Here is a 22,409-nt window from a genome sequence, read left to right on the forward strand (position 1 = left end):
ACAATTCTAAGCCATTACCACCTAAATATTGTTGCTGCCCCATTTTCTCCCTTCTCCTGAAACTCTAGTGGAACATATATTGGACATTTTCACTGTGTTTTCCATGTCTATTAGTCACTTGTATCTCTTCCCATCTTTGTGTCTTCCTGCACTGTGGTATATGTAATTTCTTCTAATTTTCAAATAGTTTGGTACAAATTCTCTCCTTTCACATTTAATTTCCTGTTAAACACATCCATTATTTTTTCCTACTGTATTTTTCATTTCTTGTACGTCACATATTATATATTTCATAGTTTGCTATTTCCTCTAGATTTCTTTTTTTTTCTTTTCTAATTTAACAATGATCAGTTTATGGGTAATTTTGGGCCATCTACACCTATTTTCTTCCACCCTCATTATTTGGAAGCAGATTCCATGCACCATACATTATATCTGTAAGTATTTCAATATGCATTTCTAAAAGATAAATTCATTTTACAAACTTAACCATAATTCCATTATCGCACCTTAAAAAATAATAATAATTTCTTTAAGATCATCACGTTTTCCCACTTGCCCTCTACCCCCCTTTATTTTACAGTTGACTTTTTTTAAATAAAGTCCATGTTTTGGATTTGGTAGAGAAAGCTCTCAAACCTCTTACCTTACAGGTTCCCCTTCAGTCTTTTTCTTTTTTTAAGTATGTTAAAAATTTTTTTTTAATGTCAAACTCTTGCTGGCTGCACCCTTATAAATGCTTAATACATCTCTCTGGGAATTCGATCCAGAGGCTGGATAGGTTCAAATTTTTTCCAATATTTCATCAGGAGTCACATGTCCAGTTTCTTCTTGTGATATTCATATTCATGGACAATCATTGCTTAGATTCATTCATTCATCAGAGGCAAAATGGTGATACACTAATTGTATTCTTCCTGCAGATATTTTAAATTTGCATTTTATGTTTAAAACACAGTAAGCATAGCTGTTTTTCTAATCTATATCTGATAATTCCATTATCTAATATTGTTGCAGGTCTGTACCTGTTATCATTGGTTTTGTGGTCTGGCTCATGATGTCTTGTTTTCTGTGCTTGGCTATCCATGATTTTGTGCTGCTCATTGTCCTTAAAATATTATTTGTATGAATAATTTGAGGTTCAGGATAAAGGTTCCTTTCTCTGGAGAGGATTTGCATTTGCTTCTGCAAGGTGCCTGGGGATACCAACTGTTCATTTCTTTCTTAAATCAAGTACAGGACTTCACTATTTTGAGAATTTCCACTGCGTACCTTTATGAAAGCAAGTCTATTTCTGATTCAACTTTACCATCAAAGAATGAAGTCTACTGAAGGTCCAGTTTAATGTATAGAGGGTTCCATTTTATTATCCCCTTCTTAGGTTGGCTCTGGGCTTTGATTTTTAAGTACCTCTGCTTGTGAGACCATCAAACCTGAAGGTCAGTTTATCTCTATGGGCAAATATATCTAAGGCAAAAACTACTTCTGTGTTCCATTTATCTTCCTTTGTTCCCTATTTCCCTTTATTCTGCCCTGATAATTCTGTAACATCTTGACACTAATTTGATGCTTTTGAGAATATTTTTAAAAGATATTTTTATCCACTATTTTTAATATTTTTAGAAGGTTGGATTAATCTCTATAGCCTAGTTTACCATTACCAGAAATAGAATTCCCATGCTATAATGTTTCACCTAAGTCTAGGGTGACCAACTTTTCCAGTTTGCTTGGATCTTTCCCAGTTTTAGCACTATATGTCCTGCAGCCTTTTAAACTAATAATCCCAGGGAAACTGAAATGGTTGGTCACACTAATAGGGACCCAAAGCAACCTTGTTACCTGCATAAAGTACTTTTAGATCCACGTTATCTACATAAACGTTTCTCTTAATTAAAAAGAATCCCCTTTCTTAAAGAGAATGTGTGTGTGTGTGGGTGTGTGTGTGTGTTTAATCAAAAAAGGAATTTACATTGTTCTGTTAGTGTAACACATAGTCATTTATTCTAAGTACACCCTAAACAACTGGCAAGACAAGCCCTCTTGGGTGAACTTAATGACTTCATGATCAACTCAGGCATAGGCTAGAGATATATATATATACACATACACATATATATACGTATATATACACATATATGTGTATGTGTATATATATATATATGTGTGTGTGTGTGTATGTGTGTATATATATATATATATATATATAAAGAAAGAGCTGGACTAACAAACTGGATAACCTAGAAGAAATGAACAACTTTCTAGAAAAATACAATCTTCCAAGGCTGACCAAGGAAGAAACAGAAAATCTGAACAGACCAATTACCAGCAATGAAATTGAACTGGTAATCAAAAAACTACCTAAGAACAAAACCCCTGGATCACATGGCTTCACCGCTGAATTTTATCAAACATTTAGTGAAGACCTAATACCCATTCTCCTTAAAGTTTTCCAAAAAATAGAAGAGGAGGGTATAGTTCCAAAGTCATTCTATGAGGCCAGCATCACTCTAATACCAAAACCAGGCAAAGACACCATAAAAAAAAGAAAAGTACAGACCAATATATCTGATGAACATAGATACAAAAATACTCAACAAAATATTAGCAAACCAAATTCAAAAATACATCAAAAAAATCATTCATTATGATGAAGTAGGATTTATTCCAGGGATGCAAGAATGGTACAACATTTGAAAATCCATCAACGTCATCCACCACATCAACAAAAAGAAGGACAAAAACCACATGATCATCTCCATAGATGCTGAAAAAGCATTTGCCAAAATTCAACATCCATTTATGATAAAAACTCTCAACAAAATGGGTATAGAGGGCAAGTAGTTCAACATAATAAAGGCCATATATGACAAACCCACAGTCAACATCATATTTAACAGCAAGAAGCTGAAAGCTTTTCCTTTAAGATCAGGAACAAGACAAGGATACCCACTTTCCCCACTTGTATTCAACATAGTACTGGATGTCCTAGCCATGACAATCAGACAACATAAAGAAATAAAAGGCATCCAGATTGGCAAGGAAGAAGTTAAACTGTCCCTGTTTGCAGATGACATGTTATTGTACATAAAAATCCCTAAAGAATCCACTCCAAAACTACTAGATCTAATATCTGAATTCAGCAAAGTTGCAGGATACAAAATTAATACACCGAAATCTGTGGCATTCCTGTATACTAACAATGAACTAGCAGAGAGAGAAATCAGGAAAACAATTCCATTCACAATTGCATCAAAAAGAATAAAATACCTAGGAATAAACCTAACCAAGGAAGTGAAAGACCTATACTCTGAAACTACAAGACACTCATGAAAGAAATTAAAGAAGATGCCAATAAATGGAAACACATATTGTGTTCATGGATAGGAAGAATTAATATTGTCAAAATGGCCATCCTGCCTAAAGCAATCTATAGATTCAATGCAATTCCTATCAAAATACCAACAGCATTCTTCAACAAACTAGAGAAAATAGTCCTAAAATTCATAAGGAACCACAAAAGACCACGAATAGCCAAAGCAATCCTGAGAAGGAAGAATAAAGCTCGGGGGATTACGCTCCCTAACTTCAAGCTCTACTACAAAGCCACGGTAATCAAGACAATTTGGTCCTGGCACAAGAACAGACCCATAGACCAATGAAATAGACTAGAGAGCCCTGATATAAACCGAACCATATATGGTTAATTAATATATGATAAAGGAGCCATGGACATACAATGGGGAAATGACAACCTATTCAACAGCTGGTGTTGGCAAAACTGGACAGCTACATGCAAGAGAATGAAACTGGATTATTGTTTAACCCCATAGACAAAATTAAACTTGAAATGGTTTAAGACTTGAATATAAGTCATGAAACCATGAAACTCTTAGAAGACAACATAGGCAAACATCTCCTGAATATAAGCATGAGCAACTTCTTCCTGAACCCATCTCCTCGAGAAAGGGAAACAAAAGCAAAAATGAACTCATGGGACTATATCAAACTAAAAAAGTTTCTGCATGGCAAAGGACACCATCAACAGAACAGAAAGTCATCCTACAGTACAGGAGAATATATCTGTAAATGACTTATCTGACAAGTGGTTAGCACCCAAAATACATAAAGAAATTACATGCCTCAACACCCAAAAAGCAAATAACCCGATTAACAAATGGGCAGAGGATATGAAGAGACAGTTATCCAAAGAAGAAATTCAGATGGCCAAGAGACACATGAAAAGATGCTCCACATCACTAATCATCAGGGAAATGCAAATTAAAACCACAATGAGATATCACCTGACACCAGTTAGGATGGCCAGCCTGGAAAAGACTAAGAAATACAAATGCTGGCAACGATGCAGAGAAAGGAGAACCCTCCTACGTTGCTGGTGGGAACGTAAGCTAGTTCAACCATTGTGGAAAGCAATATGGAGGTTCCACAAAAAACTAAAAATAGAAATACGATTTGACCCGGGAATCCCACTCCTTGGAATTTACTCAAAGATTACAACTTCTCAGATTCAAAAAGACATATGCACTCCTATGTTTATTGAAGCACTTTTTACAATAGCCAAGATATGGAAGCAACCTAAGTGTCCATCAGTAGATGAATGGATAAAGAAGATGTGTTACCTATACACAATGGAATATTTATTATTCAGCCATAAGAAGAAAAGAAATCCTAACATTTGCAACAACATGGATGGAACTGGAGGACATTATGCTCAGTGAAATAAGCCAGGTAGAGAAAGACAAATGCCAAATGATTTCCCTCATTTATGGAGTATAACAATGAAGCAAAACTGAAGGAACAAAATAGCAGCAGATTCAGACTCCAAGAATGAACTACCAAAGGGGAGGGAGGGAGAAGGGGATTGAGGGGTATTATGTTTAGTACACATGGTGTGGGGGATCACGGGGAGAACAGTGTAGCACAAAGAAGGCACATAGTGGATCTGTGGCATCTTGCTGCACTGATGGACAGTGACTGCATTGGGGTATGGGGGGGACTTGATAGTATGGGTAAATGTAGTAACCACATTGTTTTTTCTTGTGAAACCTTCATAAGAGTGTATATCAATCATACCTTAATAAGAAAAAGAGCTAAAGAGATTTGTCATGCTTGGCTTAAATCATAGGATAGGTAAGCTTTATTAACTCAGCTGATTCCATCAATCCCTGTATTTAGTGAGCATTTTTCATATTTAAAGGATGATTTATAGTTTGTGGATTTTTTTTCAAACTAGTATATTCCATCATTTCTATTTTGTAAATGTTTTCACATTCATTATTTTGTCACATATATTTACCCTCACGACAACCAAATTCCTACTGAGGGGTATAGAAAATATTAGGTCACTCAGTATGTCATGAAACATGTAAGAGCTGAAACATTACAAGAATTTGAATATTTTGATTCCTAGCTTAAAATTCACTTGATTTCCCTGTGTATAGGCATTAGTTTTCTATAGCTGTATTACAAATTACCACAGACTTTGTGGCTCATGACAACCCATCCTTGTTTTATCAGTTTCCATGGGCCAGGAGTTTGGGCATGGCTAAGGTGGGTCCTCTGCTCAGAGTCTCACAGACTGCAGTCCAGGGTCAGCTGGGCTCTTCCAAGCTGAGTTCTTCCAAGCTCATCCAGTTGTTGGCACAGTTCAGTTTCTTGCAGCTATAAGTCTGGAACCCTTTGCTTCAAGAGGCTATCCTTCTCAAAATGTGAGTGGATAGCAAGTGCTTCCTCAAGGCCATCAGAACAGTGTTTATGGAAGGGCCCAAACCCCCTTTTGAGAGCTTTTATCTGATTAAATCAGACATACCCAAGATAGCCTCCCTTTGATTAACTCAGAAACAACTGGTTAGAGGCCTTCATTACCTCTGTAATGCCCCTCCTCCTTTGCCATGTGATGTAACAACAATCATGGGACTGATAGTCCAATGCCTTTGCTATATTCTGCTGGCTAGACGCAGGTCACAGATTCCATGCATCCTCAGAGGGAGAGGACGACAAAAGTGTGTGACTCACTGAGAGTCATCCGAGGGTGTGTCTGACACAAGAAGTAAGTGATAAAATGCTGAACGACTGGAAAAAACAAACCTGAAATGTTTACTGTCATCCATACTGCAGGTCAGCAACTTGAAGGAGAACTTGGTGTATCAGTTCCAGGTGGCAGCCATGAACATTGCTGGGCTGGGTGAGCCCTCAGCAGTAAGCGAATGCTTCAAGTGTGAAGAGTGGACCATTGCTGTTCCAGGTAAACTGTGAAAACCACATCTTAGCACTGAGGCTTGGCGTTTCTTCCAAAAGAACCTACAACTTGGATCTAGATGAAGTGCTACACAGACAACTCCTAGGAAAAGAATTCTCTTGGCCCCTTGTGTTTAAAATATTTTCACAATCCTATTATATAATAGGTACCAATATAAAACTGAGTATAATTTCTTGTACTTATATTCCAAATATATCCTACAGCCCCCAGAGCCCCACCTCTGCATGCAGCAGGACTTAGCAGAATCACACAGTTTAAGTGCCACATGATCATAAAAGCAATTCTCATTTTTGCTTGTGCTTCTTAAAGGCCAATTAAAAGGTATCCAATTCATATCCCACATCAAAATTTCTCAAAAACTTGTTCCTGCACTTCCTAGTTCTCCTGCATTCTCATACTGCTCTGGAACCTCCCATTTTCCAACCTCACAAAATCTCTTTCTCCAGTCAGCCAGTGTGGCTTCTCTGCCTCATTGTCTCTCTCCTCCCTTGCTCCTATCTCTTCATTATATTATATAGGTGGACTTAATACCCCTGCCTCAGACTCAAGTCCTGGCCTCTCTCTGCTTACTTCTTCAGTCCTTTCTCTCTACACTTTGCCCTAATTCTGCATCACAACAAAGATCCTGGAACCTGGCTGGGAATGCTCTCCTTTGGAGGTCGTCACAGACAGTGGTTGGCTGGCTAGGGCAGCAAATGGGGAGAAGGCAGAAACATTTACCTATGCTTCTAACTCTTACACAGCTACAACACTAAACCAATTAAAAAATTGAATACAAACATAAGCCATGAAGATTCAAACTAGCAACATTAATGTCTTTGGTGGGTGATTTTATTTTGCTTCCAGTAGTACTAACTTTGGAGACCCAATGAGTGCCACAAGATGACTAAGTCTCCCACCTGAGTTTGATGTTCAACATCTGTAACAACTGGTATGGCACCAGTTTAGAACACAAGGTCTCACTGGGGCACACTGGGTGGACCCAGCCCCATCTGTAATGCCACTCCCTCCCCCAGTCTGAAGCCCTAGTGCCCTTGAGGAACCGTCATTTTGCCTTCATCAGTGGTTGTCCATCTGCTTCACTTCTCTATCAGGTGTTGAATAACAAGATTAAAAGAGAAGCCCAAGCGCTCACTCATCTTCAGCAAATGTAAGAGGCAATCAAATTGCCTTTCCTTGCACCTCCTTGAAGCCAGTTGATATTTCTTCATCTCTTTCTGTCACCTAACCAAAAGTGGATCTGTTTTTGAACTCTTGCCATTCCTGAATGAAGTTACAATGTGAGTGACTAGAGATTAAGAAATTCTGAGCAGGCCTGATAGAGAGAGAGAGTTGTCAAAAGAGGCTGCTGGGCGATTGCTGCCTGCTGGGATGCTTCACTGCATTCTGAAGATGACACCAGAACATAGTCTAAGAGCCCTTTGCAAAACAGAACATACCACACCAGTGTAAGATATTGGTGTTATTATTTAAGCCTATTCCACACAGGACATTGGCAGAAGACCAGGATGACTCATATCTGTGACTGTTAAACCAAGATAAGGGGCCCAAGAAATGCTGAGTTATCTACAAAATGCCAAAGCATAGCGTGATAGAGTGTGCTTGCAGCAGCTTTCAGGGCACTGTGAGTAAGTTCAGATGGTTCTGACTGGTTGGTTAGAAGTCAGTTATTTTAAAAAAGGAAAGGAAAGGGAAAAAGAAATGAAAATGTATCACCTGCATGGCAGCTGATGGTCGTGTAGATGTGCAGGCCAGCAGTTAGTAGTTTGGACTCTCCCTCAAGTGCACCCAGGGAGAACATTTATTTGGCTTTCTTCCCGAACAGGCTGATCGAGTTACCTGGCTTCTCTCAGCTTTCTGTTAATTGCCTTAAGGTTGAATGAAATAAATGAATGTAAAGTGCCTTGCCTGGCAGTATTTAGCACAGATTCAGGACCCACAGGATTGATAGTATTTATTTTGGTGGAAGTTCTTTGCAAACTGTAACTGTTGTTTGTTTTTACCCCTATGTGCTTTATGGGAAAGATTTCCCTCCAGAGGAAAGTTATTTTACTATATGGTCCTTTGATTTAGAAAGAAATATTGCTACCTACATTAATATACCATCAGATAGGGTTGCTTTCTTCATCCTAATTTGAGATCTGGGAGAATTTTCTGAAGACTACCCAAAAATAATCTGAAACTCAATCTGCAACCAAATTAAACTGTTCTGATAAAAGGTAAGGACCACTGCCTGAGGACGACCTCAAGCCAAGTTTTATCCAACCTCTGAAGGGTACCTGGAGCTGGCCTTAACCCCCTGCTGCCCACAGAGGGACTCAGTATGTTGAAGTAGAGCCATTGAGGAACCTGACATGAAATGATCGCAAAGTACTTGTTTCCATGGGAAAGGTGAATTTTACAAAAGAATATCAGCCATTCAATGTGGCTCTAGATTTACACATATATGAATTTTCTTCTCTACATTATGATTTTTATGCATTGGTCTTTTTCTTAGGACCACCGCACAGCCTCAAGTACAGTGAAGTCAGGAAAACTTCCCTAGTTCTGCAGTGGAAACCTCCCATCCACTCTGGACGGACTCCAGTCACTGGTTACTTTGTGGACATGAAGGAGGCCAGTGCCAGGGATGATCAGTGGCGAGGACTCAATGAATCAGCTATTAAAAACAAATACCTGAAGGTAAGAGTTTGCTCATAGTTTGAGAAACTTTTTTTTTTTTACAAGAAGAAATGCTCCTTAACTTAAAGGTAATCATGTTAACTTTTTAGTTAGCAAGCTCGAATGACTGATCTGTTTCATATATTGGGTTCCTGGTAAGATTCCACTTGGCAGTGGTTGGGATTGGGGGAAGTTTCTGATGCTGGACAACAATTTGGTCACATTTAATCTGAATCCCTTGCCCTAGCTTTGGAAAACATCTACAAGCTCTCCCCTCTCTCTTCTTTCCCCTTATTGCCTCCACTTACCCACCTCACATTTTTGTTACTCCCAGGCTTAAACATTACTGCCCATCCCCAAAAGGTGACCTTCTCATTCCTACCTCTTATATTTTTTGAGGATGGTTTTGATTTGAGGGTGCTATTTTTGTAGTTCACACTGGCAAGCCTTTGCCTACTGATTCTTTGAGTCTCTCCCTGCCTCACTTCATTGGCTCCTCTCACTTGTGCTCCCATGAGCTCTCGCAGGCTAGTGGGATGGGTTCACTCAGCTCTTGACCTTGTCTTTACCCTTATCCAGGTCATTGCCTTCCAGATTCCTCTGGCATGTTCTAACTGAGCAAATTCCTAATTCTATCTACCAAAGATTGTTCTGCTAAAGCCACTGAATCTCTTACTTATACCAAATGAGAATTTCAAAAGAAGTTTTTCCTCTATTATCAGCAGTAGCATCTGGAGATGCTGAATCCACAATAGGGCACAAACTGGGAGATATAATTCCAGTTCTTATTATGTAAGATGACGTGTGGTTTCACCACAGTCAACAGAAAGCCACACACTGCATTCAGTGTACAGCCCTATCTGTTGGCAGAACAGACCTACCTAGACGGGGGCATGGAGAGATATTCAGAGTATGCCTGGTCTAAAAGATTTCTCCCATCAACCTGCCACTGTGGACTAAAATTCATACCATCTGTCAGCCACTCTCTGCTGTTAAGGCATTTACAGTCCCCATAAAAGATATAAATATATCCTCCAAGAGAGATGACCCTTAAACCATTACACCCAACATGCCATTAATTTAGCCTAGGCCAATGAGCTGTCCAGCCTCTTACAAAACCCTGAGAAGATAACAAGGTCACATTGCATGGGGAAGATAAAAAGTCAAGGGTCAAGAAAGGTCAGGAATTTAGGATGTTTGTTTGGCTGCTCAGTTGAGTGGGAGGCCTCTAGATTCAAAGAATCCCCCAAAGGACAGTGTAAAATAATGATCCAATACATTACGGGTGGTGGCGGCATTTGTTTATGGCCGGAGTGATTTCCAGATCCTCAGTCTGCCACAGCCCAGGATCCCTAGAGCTGAGGTTGGACTTGATGCTGGTGAAGCAAAACGAGCATGAGGAGCCAAGCAAAGGTGACCAACAGCCTGCAAAAATGGTCAGGAATTAAAACTAATAGAGCTTAAATGCATCAAAGAATGGTTAATATCACTCATTAAAAAGAAGAAAAAGGCCAGTTATGAGGGAGACACTGAGGTTGAGTGAACCTCACAAACTGGAAGGTGAACTTTCCATAAGGAAATGATCTTTAGAGTTGGTCCCACAGTTTTTAAAGTGAAAACAGAATCATGATTTTTGTGATTATAACTGACTCATGCTTATGATGAAAAATTCAAACAATAAAGGCATAAAGACAAGTAAAGATGTCCTGTAATCCCCATACCCATTTAGATGTAGACTCACTCTTTCAGATGTTTTATATTCAGAAAAATTTCAGGCCTGAAATGGAGAAAAAAATACACAGGTTAAGAAGTTTAATATGGTGAATTTGAGTGAGGGTAACACATGGAGCTCCACGGATGGGAGAATCTAGCAGCACTGCAGCCAGAGCACAGTGGGCTGACTGGTGTCTGGTGGAAGCACCCACATTCCTCTGAGCACCACGGGTTCCTAGGGAGTTAAAGATGCATTACTTTCAACCAGAAGGATTTAACTAGCACCCGTGCTTCCTCATTTTCCATTTGTATTGGTAATGACAGCCTGGTGAGACAGTGTGGTGAGAGAGGGAGAATAATTGGAAGGGGTTGGGGCACAGATAACCTTATCCAGGAGAAGGCAAAGGAATGCCATTCCTTGGAATTAGAGAGAAGGGGGAAAAAAGCAAGAAAAGGAAAATAGATGTGCTGAGATTATGCACGCCTGGTGCTTTGAGGCCAGTGGCCATGGCCCAGAGGCAGTGGAAGAGTGAAAGAATATTCCTGTCACACCTGAGACTAGACACTAGGATGTGGAGTCATTTCCTACGACATGTTGCAGAAATCTGACTCACAGCCACATGTTACCTCAGTGGCGGGTGCAGATGTGGCAGCCACCTGACAGCTGCCCTATTTTTTTATCACCGCAGGGAAACGTTTCTGTTCCTTTCTGCAAATCTACAGCTGCCTGACGTCATTCTAAACATAGGATTTAAATACATCAAACTCTATGCAACTAGCCTGTGCCTAAATTCACATTTATTCACAGATTAAAATCCATTTAAAAAATCCATTAGCTCCAGTGAAAGCTATCACTACTTAGTGACATTCTGTTGTCATTAACACAATACAATTAAATAATTAGATTAAAAACCTAACTAGTTAAGATATCTCATTTAAATACATGGTCACAAACACTTCACTTAGTTGAATAAATGTATTCTACCTCTGTTTGATTTGAATCACATTTTGAATATTGATCACCATCACAACATTTTGGGGAAAAGATTGTGCCCTCTGTATGTAATAAATTACTTCTTCAAATGTAATAAAGCCTTTAAAACTCATATGTTTTTAAAAGAAAAAGATAATTTTGGGTAAAATATTAACAGTATTTATAATACTAATGAGACTGTGCTGAACCCAAAGAAAGTCTCAAAAAAATTATGAAGCCGGACTGTCATATAAAAACATAGTGGTTTTTACAACTCTTAAACTCACAACTGTGTCTCAGTGACACACACATAATAGGTCCTCAGCAAACATCTTGATTATTGAAAATGTAGGCATTTAGAATTTCAATACCTTTTAATTATTCACAAATTACTAAAATTCACAATCATGTTAATTGTCTATTAAGTGAGTAATAACTCTGTTAAATTTATATGGAAAGTTTTTATTTGTTTATGTTCTAGTGCCTTAACATACTTTTAAGCAAATGGGAAGTGTCCATGATCCATGCTTCTGATTCCACTTGCCAGGAATTTTATCTGAAATTTTTCATAGAATGTCTCAAAAGGATCAGGAAAAAAAGGTAGCATACATATTCTTATGAACACTTTGTATTTTGTCTTTTTGACCAAAGAATAAGGTGGGTAACTCCTTTAAAGCATACCAAGTCTCTTGTTTCTGGTGCTGGTAGACATTAAATTATCTCAAAAAGAGAGAACATCTGACTTGCAAGAGATCTTAGAAATGCCTCACCTGCTTATAGATGGTCAGTGAGAAGAAAGTCTAAAGCTAGAGCCACACGCTTAGTCTTTGACAGAATCAGGTCTACAACCGTAGTCCTGTACCCTCTGTGCTATATAACCAAATCATCTTTACAGAAGTGCACTTCTGTTTAAATGACACAAAACACTGGTCACTTCTGTGTCTGCTCCTTCCAGGTGCGTGGCCTCAAGGAGGGTGTCAGCTACGTGTTCCGTGTCCGAGCCATAAACCAGGTGGGCGTTGGCAAGCCATCAGAACTTGCTGGGCCTGTTGTAGCAGAAACCCGTCCAGGTGGGCTTTTACTTTTTAATTAAAGTTAATCTCATCTGTGCAAGATACCAAAGTAACATTCAACCTTACTGCCTGTGTTATTCCTAATTTTCAAAATTATCAGTGTATGCTGAGTACTTGGTGTGACCTTAGGACATGACAGTCATTTACTGCATCACAGGTACCTCAGGATAGCGGTCAGCCAGGTTTGAAGTAGTCCAGGGGATTCTGGTTCATAACTAAAAATAGGAAAGTTCTTGATCAGTTTATGCTTCCTGTACTGATTGTTTCAAGCACACATTTCTGGGATGTTATTCCTCTTATACTATGATGATTAAGTCCCCACAAGAATATTTTTCCAGTAATAGGGGAAACTGGAACAGCCTAATTAGCAAGCATGATCCTTAAGCAAAAGTAGGATTTATGTAACTGTAGCTATTAAGTAAAACCAGGGGTCAGCAAACTTTTTCTGTTGAAGGGCCAGCTGTAACTCTACAGCCAAACGGTCCCTGTCATAAAACTCAACTCTGCCTTGGCACAAGTGCAGCCATAGACAATATAAAACTAGTAAGCATGGATGTGTTCCAATAAAACTTTATTGTGCATATTATATTGTGCATGTTAATGCATTGTAAATTACATGCATTATGAATTTGAATTTTAAATAATTTTGAAATATTAATCATCTGGGGTTTTTTTCAACTGTTTAAAAATGAAAAAAGCATCCTTAGCTTGCAGGCTATACCAGAAGGGACAATGGGGCAGATTTAGCCCATGGCCCACAGTTTGCTGACCCATCAGTTAAACTGACAACAGTCCTAATTGAATGAGCTAAAGAGTTGAGGTGTCCCTCTCTTCCCAGTTTCAAGAGATGCCATAATTAGACTAGGAAAGACAGTCTTCCCCTTTGTATGAGAACAAAGTTTATAGTGTTCACTGCACACCTAATTTCAGATCATTGTATAATAATTATTTATTCTGTCATTTAGTCTTTATCATTTTTTGAAGTTACATAGTTCAGTTCAGTTCATAAAAGCTGCATAAAAGAAAGCACTGCAAGGTACATCAGAGGGAATATAGTCAATAACTTCATAATATCTTTGCATAGTGACATATCGTAACTAGACTTGTCAAGGTGATCATATCACAATATATACAAATAGTGAATCACTATGTTGTACACTTGAAACTAATATAATATTGTATCTCAATTATAAAGTTTTAAAATTAAGATGATTTTTTTAAAAAAAGCACTGGAGATGAGAAAGGATAAGTATTACCCAGTTATTTTAAGCTTATATTTATTGTAGTCTAAGCACTTTCACTTTAATTCACCCTTATTTTCAGATTAAAATAAACCGTGGATATATAACATAACATCTATTTTTATGATGACAAAAGAATGTAAACATAGAAAACACTGCTCTCGTTATATGTTACCTGAAAAGTATATCAGATGTACCTTTTGAGGAAATATTTGCACCTTTCATTCTACTACCTCAAAACCTGTTTTCAACTACTCTTACAACTACTGTCAAAAACCTGGCTGCAGCAAAAGTGACTATACAAAAGCATGGTGGGTGTGTGGAGACTGCCACACCCAATATGAGTACCCTTTGTAAAATTTCATGAGAAAACAGAAGTATACTAAGAACATGATGTGCCAGTTAAAAGTATACACCAAGACACCAAGACTCATACCTATAGAAATCAGACCCTTTAGTTGCCAACTGTGAGGAAAGAAAAAGAAGCAAATCGACACGCAAGAGGACCCAACTGCGGTCTATCCTTGTAAGGATAACTTTTAGATTACTGTGAAAGTAAACACTTAATGTAGTCATTAGTAAGTTAAAAGCACCCTTTAAGCAGTGGATTCCAAATCTGATTGACTAAAGAAAGCTTAAATTGATTTCTCATTTTCTTATCAATAGCCTCAGAATGGCAGGTAGCCAGGCATGACATTAATAAAGCCACCACAATGGAAATTTTACCACCAGAAAAGGATCTGCTGGTGAGCTCCTGGGTGAAAGCTTTGTTTCACTGATTTGGAATAAGGCACCAAAAGTCATTTTTGTGGCCATTCCATTCCCAAACTGTAACTGCAAACAACAGTTGCAGATACCAGTACACAAAACAGCACCAGGTTAATCTAATCATTGGCTCGTAGCCAAGGAAAGAATTCTGGGATGCACAAAGTCAAAATGCTTGACCATAAAAGAGCACCAAAACCCATGAAACACTTGAACTCATTCCATATGCAATAAGCACATTCATTCTTGCAACATGTATTTCTTGAGCACCTACTATAAACCAAGTGCTGTGTAGGCACCAAAAGTAGAACAGTAGGTCATCATCACAGCACACCAGGCTTAAGATCTCATGGAAAAGCCAGAGTTTACAACATTGTATGATGAGAGCTTGGTAGGTGCTCATAAACTATAGCCCATACCTGAATATGCTATAAACTAGGTATTACAGTTTCATAAGTCCCTGTAAAACGTATATGTAGGCTAAGGTTGTCTGTATTAATTTTGTTAAATACCGATGTTTACTTTTACCCAGATACTTATTTTATGTTCAAATGGATGAGGAAGGAGAGGGGAGCATGTTACCAATTTCAAGACTTGGGATGTGAAAACTTGGATTGCTATTTTAGAACAACAACATTGGTAGGAATGCATTACTAAAATTTCAGATAGAAAAATACAGCATACCATGTAACAGCAAACCTCACATATATCTAACAAGATAACTCAAGTGTAATTTGAACTCCAGTTAAAAGTTAACCTGATCCACAGGGGTACCATGGTAGGATTACTGGTCACCCTTTGAAGTCGACAAATATACCAGCAGATGTAGCTCAGCCTCTGTCACAAAGTCTAATCATGCTGATAACAAGGATCCAGAAAACAGACTAAGTTGTTTCATGCTTTACCAAGAAATCTCTTAGTTTAAAAAGCCTTTAAGAATAAGCTGGAAAACAGTTAATTTAGAGTTGTTGGTACATAAAAGGCACTTCTATTCTTGATATTTGGTATTTTTCCAGTAGTATCTGTGTTGAGTGCCTCAGGCCTGGAGTGGAGGTGGAGGCCAGGTGAGCCAGGTCACATGGGAGATAAGAGAGAGACCTGCCAAGGTGTGGCAAGTGATCTGGAGGGCAGCAGATAACTGGCAGTACAGGCTACAGGTGTCCTTAAAGGGACTCAGCAACAGACAGTCCAAGTGACGGGCCGGAGAACCCAGACACAGGGCAGAGTCCCAAGCAGGAACTGTGTTACAGGAAGTTAGGAGACGTGGTCACTGGGAGCAAGGCCGGTTAGAATCACGTTCCACCAGACACAATAATGAGCTAGGATTCAGCTGACATCCTACTAGCCAGTCCCAGTTTCTGAACACTGGTTGGTGTAGAACCTGGTAGGGCGAGAATGCTGATGTGTTCTCAGCAGCTTAGAGGTGGAATCCTAAAGGATTCTGGAGCAGGAAGCCAGGCTATTAAAGATTAGCTTGACAGGCTAATTAGAACATTTCACTGGTATTTGCGTACTAACTTTTTCTCTTTCACCCACTGGAACAGTAGTTCTCAGCCTTGGCTCCACATTACATGTCAGGAACTTTTTGAAAATTCTGACTCCATTCCAGGCTCCACTTCAGGCCAATTAAATCAGAATCTCCAGGACTGAGCCTGGGCATAGGTTCATTTTTGTTTGTTTAGCTCCTTGCGTAATTCTTGTATGAAACCAGACTTGTGAATGTGCATTAGACTGTGAGCTCTTTTAGGAACTGTGTCTTTCTTTTGAGGGCCTAGTGGCAGTATATAGTAGTCATTTATTAAATGAAGAAAACATCGAATGATTACCAGGTTTTGGCCAGTGAGCATGACTCTGTTTTATAGTCACAGCAGGTACCCTTAAACCTAGATATCTCATCATGGCGGCTATGACGTAGGCACCAAAGTGGTGGGTCAGCCAGCAATCCTCATCTTAGCAACAGGGGAGTTCAGTGTTCTCTACGGCTGATCACATTAACTCACTGCTCCCCACTTCTATTCTGTCCTACTGTCCAGTTCTTTAAACATGACACACATATACATGCAACATGGAAGACAAATAACCAAAGCTTATGAAAGTGATCTATTAATGCTGATGTAAAAGACTATATGCAAAAGGATTCTCAGATCAAATTGTGAAATGTATGGAAAGGTGAATAGTTTACTGGGGTTTAATTTCAGCTTTTAAATTTTATCTTTTTTTTAAATCATTTTTTGGAGGAGAGAGAAAAGTGGGATAAAATTAATTTCCAAATAGTTCACTGTAGTCCTGGGCCATACCTTAACCCATTCACTTACTGGGTATAGTAGCAAGCCCAGAGGGACCATTAAAATGCCGTTCCACATAGTCTGATATCCCTCTGTGTTCAAATTAAGAATTTGTTTAGGGTTGAGACAGCTGACTAGAGACAGCTCTTCTTAGAATCTTTCCAGACCAAAACATTTCTTTAGTTTTCTATAGCCAAATCTCCTATGCTCTTAACTGAATTCTTCATGTTTCTGATGAGATTCAAAGGTGTTTTTTTTTTTTTAGAAAATCTAAGTCCAACAAATTTGGGTCCACTTTCCAGCCCAGCTCTGTGAAAGGTGGGATGGCCTTTCATCCAGACCAGACTGTCCATAGGGATATCTATAATGGGACAGCAAAACATCAGACTTACTGCCTGCCCATTAGGTATCTCAACCGTTTTGATCATATATTAATCAGCTTTAGAGAATGTGGCTCTTTAGACATTTATGAATTTAACCATGAACTTACAGCAGCTCAGTGCTGGCAAAGCCTCAGAAAGCCATGGGGCATTCAACAAAGAACATCTGAAGATGTCGTGGCCCCGCCCTTCTCACTGTGACGTGGCACCAGGTTCACCTCCCTGGGCACTGTCTGGGGGATTAGCCTGCAGTCTATAAGAAATGCTCTCATTACATTGCTCTTGGTTCTTCCAGGGTACTTATAAAAAGAAGCAAACATTTGAATATCATATAACCTTTGTAAAACTGCCATAGCATTTTTTGCCCACTGTGTATTTAGGACTCCTTTATTTAAGAAATTCCACTATTAATCCCTCTTAGATTTTAATATGCAGAAAATATGGACCCTCCCAGATAAACATATTTATTACTTCATTATATAAAAAGGAATCTACAGTCCAACACATCCTTCCTTTCCAGATATAAGAAACTCTGAACTCATTTTACAATTGTTTTGTCTACTTTTATTTTTATTTTTTGTCCACTTTTTTTTGCTTTTCTAATTTTAAATTGTCTAAGAGATGATTTTTTGTTTTAAATTCACATTTATTCTTTGTTATCCCAAGTAATTTCTTCAAAGTATTTTCAAAAAACACATCTTTCTCTATTTGTAAGTCCAGATTTCAGGAAGAGTCTGGTTGCACTGATCATTTTAAGTCAGTGACCTTGTCTTCTATTTGCACCAGTGTTCATCAATGATATTGGCCTGTAATTTTCTTTTTTTGTGGGGTCTTTGTCTGGTTTTGGGATTTGGGTAATGCTGGCCTCATAAAATGCTATCATTTTCCTTAATCTTAGTGTGTCTGCTGATAATAGCTTTGTACTTCCCTATCTTCTTTGGGTTTAATTTACTGAGAGAAGCCAACCAAGTAGACGTGTTAGAATCATCTCAAGCTAAGTATGAATAGATTCCAAGTGACAATCCATGGAATTTTCCAGTAAGTGTGCAGGAGCACTAGTGTGTGGGCTTTGTTACATATGCACTGGCCGTCAGAGACTTGTTTTCCTTACTTCCTGATCTGGGCAAAGTTCCAGATGGGTGAGGTATTACACTGCAAAGGTCGTCTATGGAATTAAGGAAAAGGCTAAGCTAATTATTGTTTATAGTCTTTTAGTTTTGTGACTCCTTTGCAGAAAAGCCAAATCTTTCACTTTATTACAAATCATGATTCTTAACCTAACCAATATTTTTTCTGTTGTAAACTTAAGTCATACCTCCAATATAATAAACAGCAAGCATATGGATGATTCACCTCCTTTTAAAGGGGATTGCAGGTAAGACAATGAATGATTAATAGGAGCAATATGCGTGCCTCCAAAATAGGTATTAGGCAAATAGCAAGAAAGGTTTAGTCAATCTCCATCGGTTCTTTCTTCATCATAACAATACAGATATAGAAAAAAATTTTAATTTGTATTCTCTTTGTGACCCAACCATGCTATGCATTGTAACACTGTCTAAACGTCAGCACACTTAGGTATTACTCTTAAGTTTTAATAAAAGCATTTGTTCACCATTTGTTATACGATAATGGAAGGTGAAAATTATTCATGTGTTATCAGGAATAGAAATAAAACATGGTCTGCAGCTTCCAGTGGAATTTTAAAGATACAGCCCTTTAAAAGCAATACATGGAGGACATTTCACTTAGGGAATAATTAAATCCTTAATTGGTCATTTTTTAAGTTTATCTATATAGCCAAATATGAAAATAACTTCGTTTTTTAAAAAGTAATTTTTAAAAAATCTCTAGAACTAGTTTCTCTGAACTTTCCGTATGTTAAAAATCACTTTTTAGAGGCTTATAATTGAGGCACACACTGCCATCAGTGAGGACACAAATTAGATCAAATGCCAGGCTTTGGAAACAAGATGTCCATGTCACCATGCATTTTTGGTGACTCTTCTTAGGGCACTCATTTTCTTTTGACCTTCCTCGAGGAGGAGTTTCATAATTTTTTTCCTCCTGACAAGTTTTATTGCCCAGTAGGTCAGGATGCTGGCTTCTTACAATACAATCTAGACAGAAAACTCAATCTCTTGGGATGTATCTACTGAAAGATATTTTTTGTGCTTTTTAAAAAATAAAGCTGTACCTTTCTGAGATTAAATGTTTTTCCTAATATATGAAAACAAAGTTTAGATTGGTAATTGAATGAGTGTCAATGTGACACAAGAGTTTTTACCTTTCAAACTGGGTTTAGATACAGATGTGAATGTTTTATATGCTATACAAACTCTCTGTGAATGGCTCTATTAGATGAAGGTGTAATTTATTATAACTCTTAAAAGTAGAGGAGCTCAAAACATTAACTCAATTGTTTTCTTTTAAAATCCAAAAACCAGTCTTCTTGAAACACCTGAATCTCTTAAATTCATTTCCATAGAGTTCAATAACAGTCATTTCTAGGTTGGTGTCATTCTCATGTAGAGGGGCACTTTAGATTGATTTATGGTTGCCTGATCAGTAGAACAAGTTCCCATGTATTTCTCTATTCTTAAATGATTTTCAAAATTTGAGCATGTGAATATAGGCAGTTCTTATGAGCTCTACTTTATCCCTTTCAGTTTCCCTTTGGGTTCTTTATCTCGTATCTATCCTTTCCTGATGACTGATTGGGTATGGGTGTTACTGAAGCAAAAGTTATGAATTAGGTCCTAATAAGGACCATTCAACTTTCCTTTTTCCCAAGGCTGCTTGTCCCCCTTATTATGATCAACCCACTCTCAAAATGTACCACCAGTCACATTAACCCTGGACAAACGATACTGTCCATGGTGTTGGCTCTACTAAAAAAAACATAGCACATTCATTTAATTCCATGTTACAGTATAAAAGTTGAATTGTACAGCAGGATTGTCAGTCTGCAATGAGTAGTTGGGGCTTTTCCCTTACACAGGTGTGAGTAAAGTTTTAAGGCTAAAGTAATGGATCCCAAAGTAAGGAATTCTAACTTGATTGGTTTCTACCAGAAAATGCCCATGCTTTGTTTTCGTTCTTTTAGGAACCAAAGAGGTGGTTGTAAATGTGGATGATGATGGAGTAATTTCATTGAACTTTGAATGTGATCGGATGGCTCCAAATTCTGAGTTTACCTGGTCTAAGGATTATGTGCCCACTGAGGACTCTCCACGATTAGATGTTGAAAGCAAAGGCAGCAAGTATGGACCATTTCAATTAACAGCAGGTTTCCTTTCATGATAGGAAGGTGAAGCGAGCTCTCTGCTTTCCATCCTAAATACTGGGAATAAGGGGATGAAGTCACAGATGTTTTTATATCTGGTAATTTTAAAAGTAATGGCCAGTATAAACTTTTAAAAATAACAATCCTCATAAAGTACTTTTCCCATTATTTCATTCCAAGTGCCTTCTTATATATTATCTCATTTGTAATGTTTGAAAAGCTTTGCTTGCCATGAAAGTGAGCTTTAAAGTTGATACTCATTCTATGAAATTCTGAAATCTTAAAGTAATGATGAGGGTGCTTATGGGGAGCAGGCAAGGAAGAACTTGCTACTTACTGATTCATGTCGTGGTAAATTAACTGCATTATAATCTCTTCTGCTTTTTTCACCACAACTAATGAGTGACACAATAATACAGTGGAAAGAACTCTTCCTGGGAAACACAGGAGAGATGAATTCCTGTCCCTGCTCTACCAGCAGCAGGCTGTGTGACTTGGGGGACCTCTTAACATCCAAGGACCTCGAGTTCCTTTTTCTGTAAAACGGGAGAGAGTGAAAGTGATTAATTTTATGCTGTTACCACTTTTCAGCCCCAAGATTCTGAGTTTTCTTTTTACTTTGCTCTGTTCATCAAGCTTTATATTTTTCCAGTGCCTACCATATTAGATTGTGTTTAGTAAAGAAAAATATTCCTAAGTATTATTTCTATTACACAGAAGCCCAGAATATCTCAGAAATAAAGAAATAGTAATTTTGTTGGAGAATGGCAAGGCCATACTGAATATAATTAGAAGATATTTTTCTATCACTAACTTGTAAAGTCCTTGAAGTAAAACATAAATTTGGCTAAAGAAAAGATAGTCAACTATAAAATTTTCTTCCAGTTCATGCACTTTAACATTTAAATGCTTGGCAGATCTTAGACACTAACTGGCAATATGGCTTACCAAAATTGGAAAACACAGTGACCTAGACCGTCAACATCCTCATTTATTCATTTCATAATATTTGTTGAGCACAATGGCTGTAGAGTGGAGGCATACAGATAATGAAAAAGGCAATACCAGTGCAGTATGATAACCTCAGAAAAGGAACATGCAGGGAATGACATAAAAGGGGCTCCCAATGTTACCAAAAGCAGGTCCTGCCCTATGGGGCACAATGTTCAGGCTGCCCAGCAAGGGCTGACCAGCTAAAAATATCTTTATTTGGGTTGTGTATTCATATGCAACATAGTTTGGGGCTGGGAGATATGTGCCAACTCCCCACTCCCATCACCATACCCCACTAAGAGGAAGTTAGGAAAGTCTTCCCAGAAACAGAACAAATTTGTAGGCTTTAGGCCAGGAAGGGAGAGAAGAGTGTATGGTCCCAGCAACGGAGTAGCCTATGCAAATGCCTAGAGACAGTGTGAGACACAGGTCCACAGACCCCCACAGCCTCATTTCTTATACAAATACTCTGTTCTGCAGGACAAAGATGACCTTCAAAGACCTCGGGACAGAAGACGTGGGCATTTACTCCTGTGACGTAACAGACACTGATGGAGGAATATCATCGAGCTACTTGATAGATGAGGAAGGTAAGTTTAAAAGCAGTCCAGTCACAAGTCTAATGCTGCTCTGATGTCTCTGGGATTCTCTAGGATCACATGACTTTTGTTTTAGTAGTTCAACATTTAATTGTTCCTTTTTCTCCCTACAGAGTTGAAACGTTTACTTGCTCTCAGCCAAGAACACAAATTCCCAAGTAAG

At 38.3% G+C, this 22,409-nt stretch overlaps 1 protein-coding gene across 1 annotated transcript in view; it reads left to right on the top strand.

Moving 5' to 3' along the window:
* Positions 1 to 22,409, top strand: part of MYOM1 (myomesin 1) — a 141,319-nt gene that overhangs the window by 93,630 nt on the left and 25,280 nt on the right. Inside the window, exons 19-24 of the mRNA XM_037018322.2 lie at positions 6,136 to 6,262; positions 8,775 to 8,959; positions 12,580 to 12,694; positions 20,475 to 20,631; positions 22,128 to 22,237; positions 22,360 to 22,404. Coding sequence (XP_036874217.2) covers positions 6,136 to 6,262; positions 8,775 to 8,959; positions 12,580 to 12,694; positions 20,475 to 20,631; positions 22,128 to 22,237; positions 22,360 to 22,404 — 739 coding nt within the window. The remainder of the gene's footprint in view (positions 1 to 6,135; positions 6,263 to 8,774; positions 8,960 to 12,579; positions 12,695 to 20,474; positions 20,632 to 22,127; positions 22,238 to 22,359; positions 22,405 to 22,409) is intronic.

This window comes from Manis javanica, chromosome 9, assembly GCF_040802235.1.
Source record: "Manis javanica isolate MJ-LG chromosome 9, MJ_LKY, whole genome shotgun sequence".
NCBI classification, from domain to species: Eukaryota; Metazoa; Chordata; class Mammalia; order Pholidota; family Manidae; genus Manis; species Manis javanica.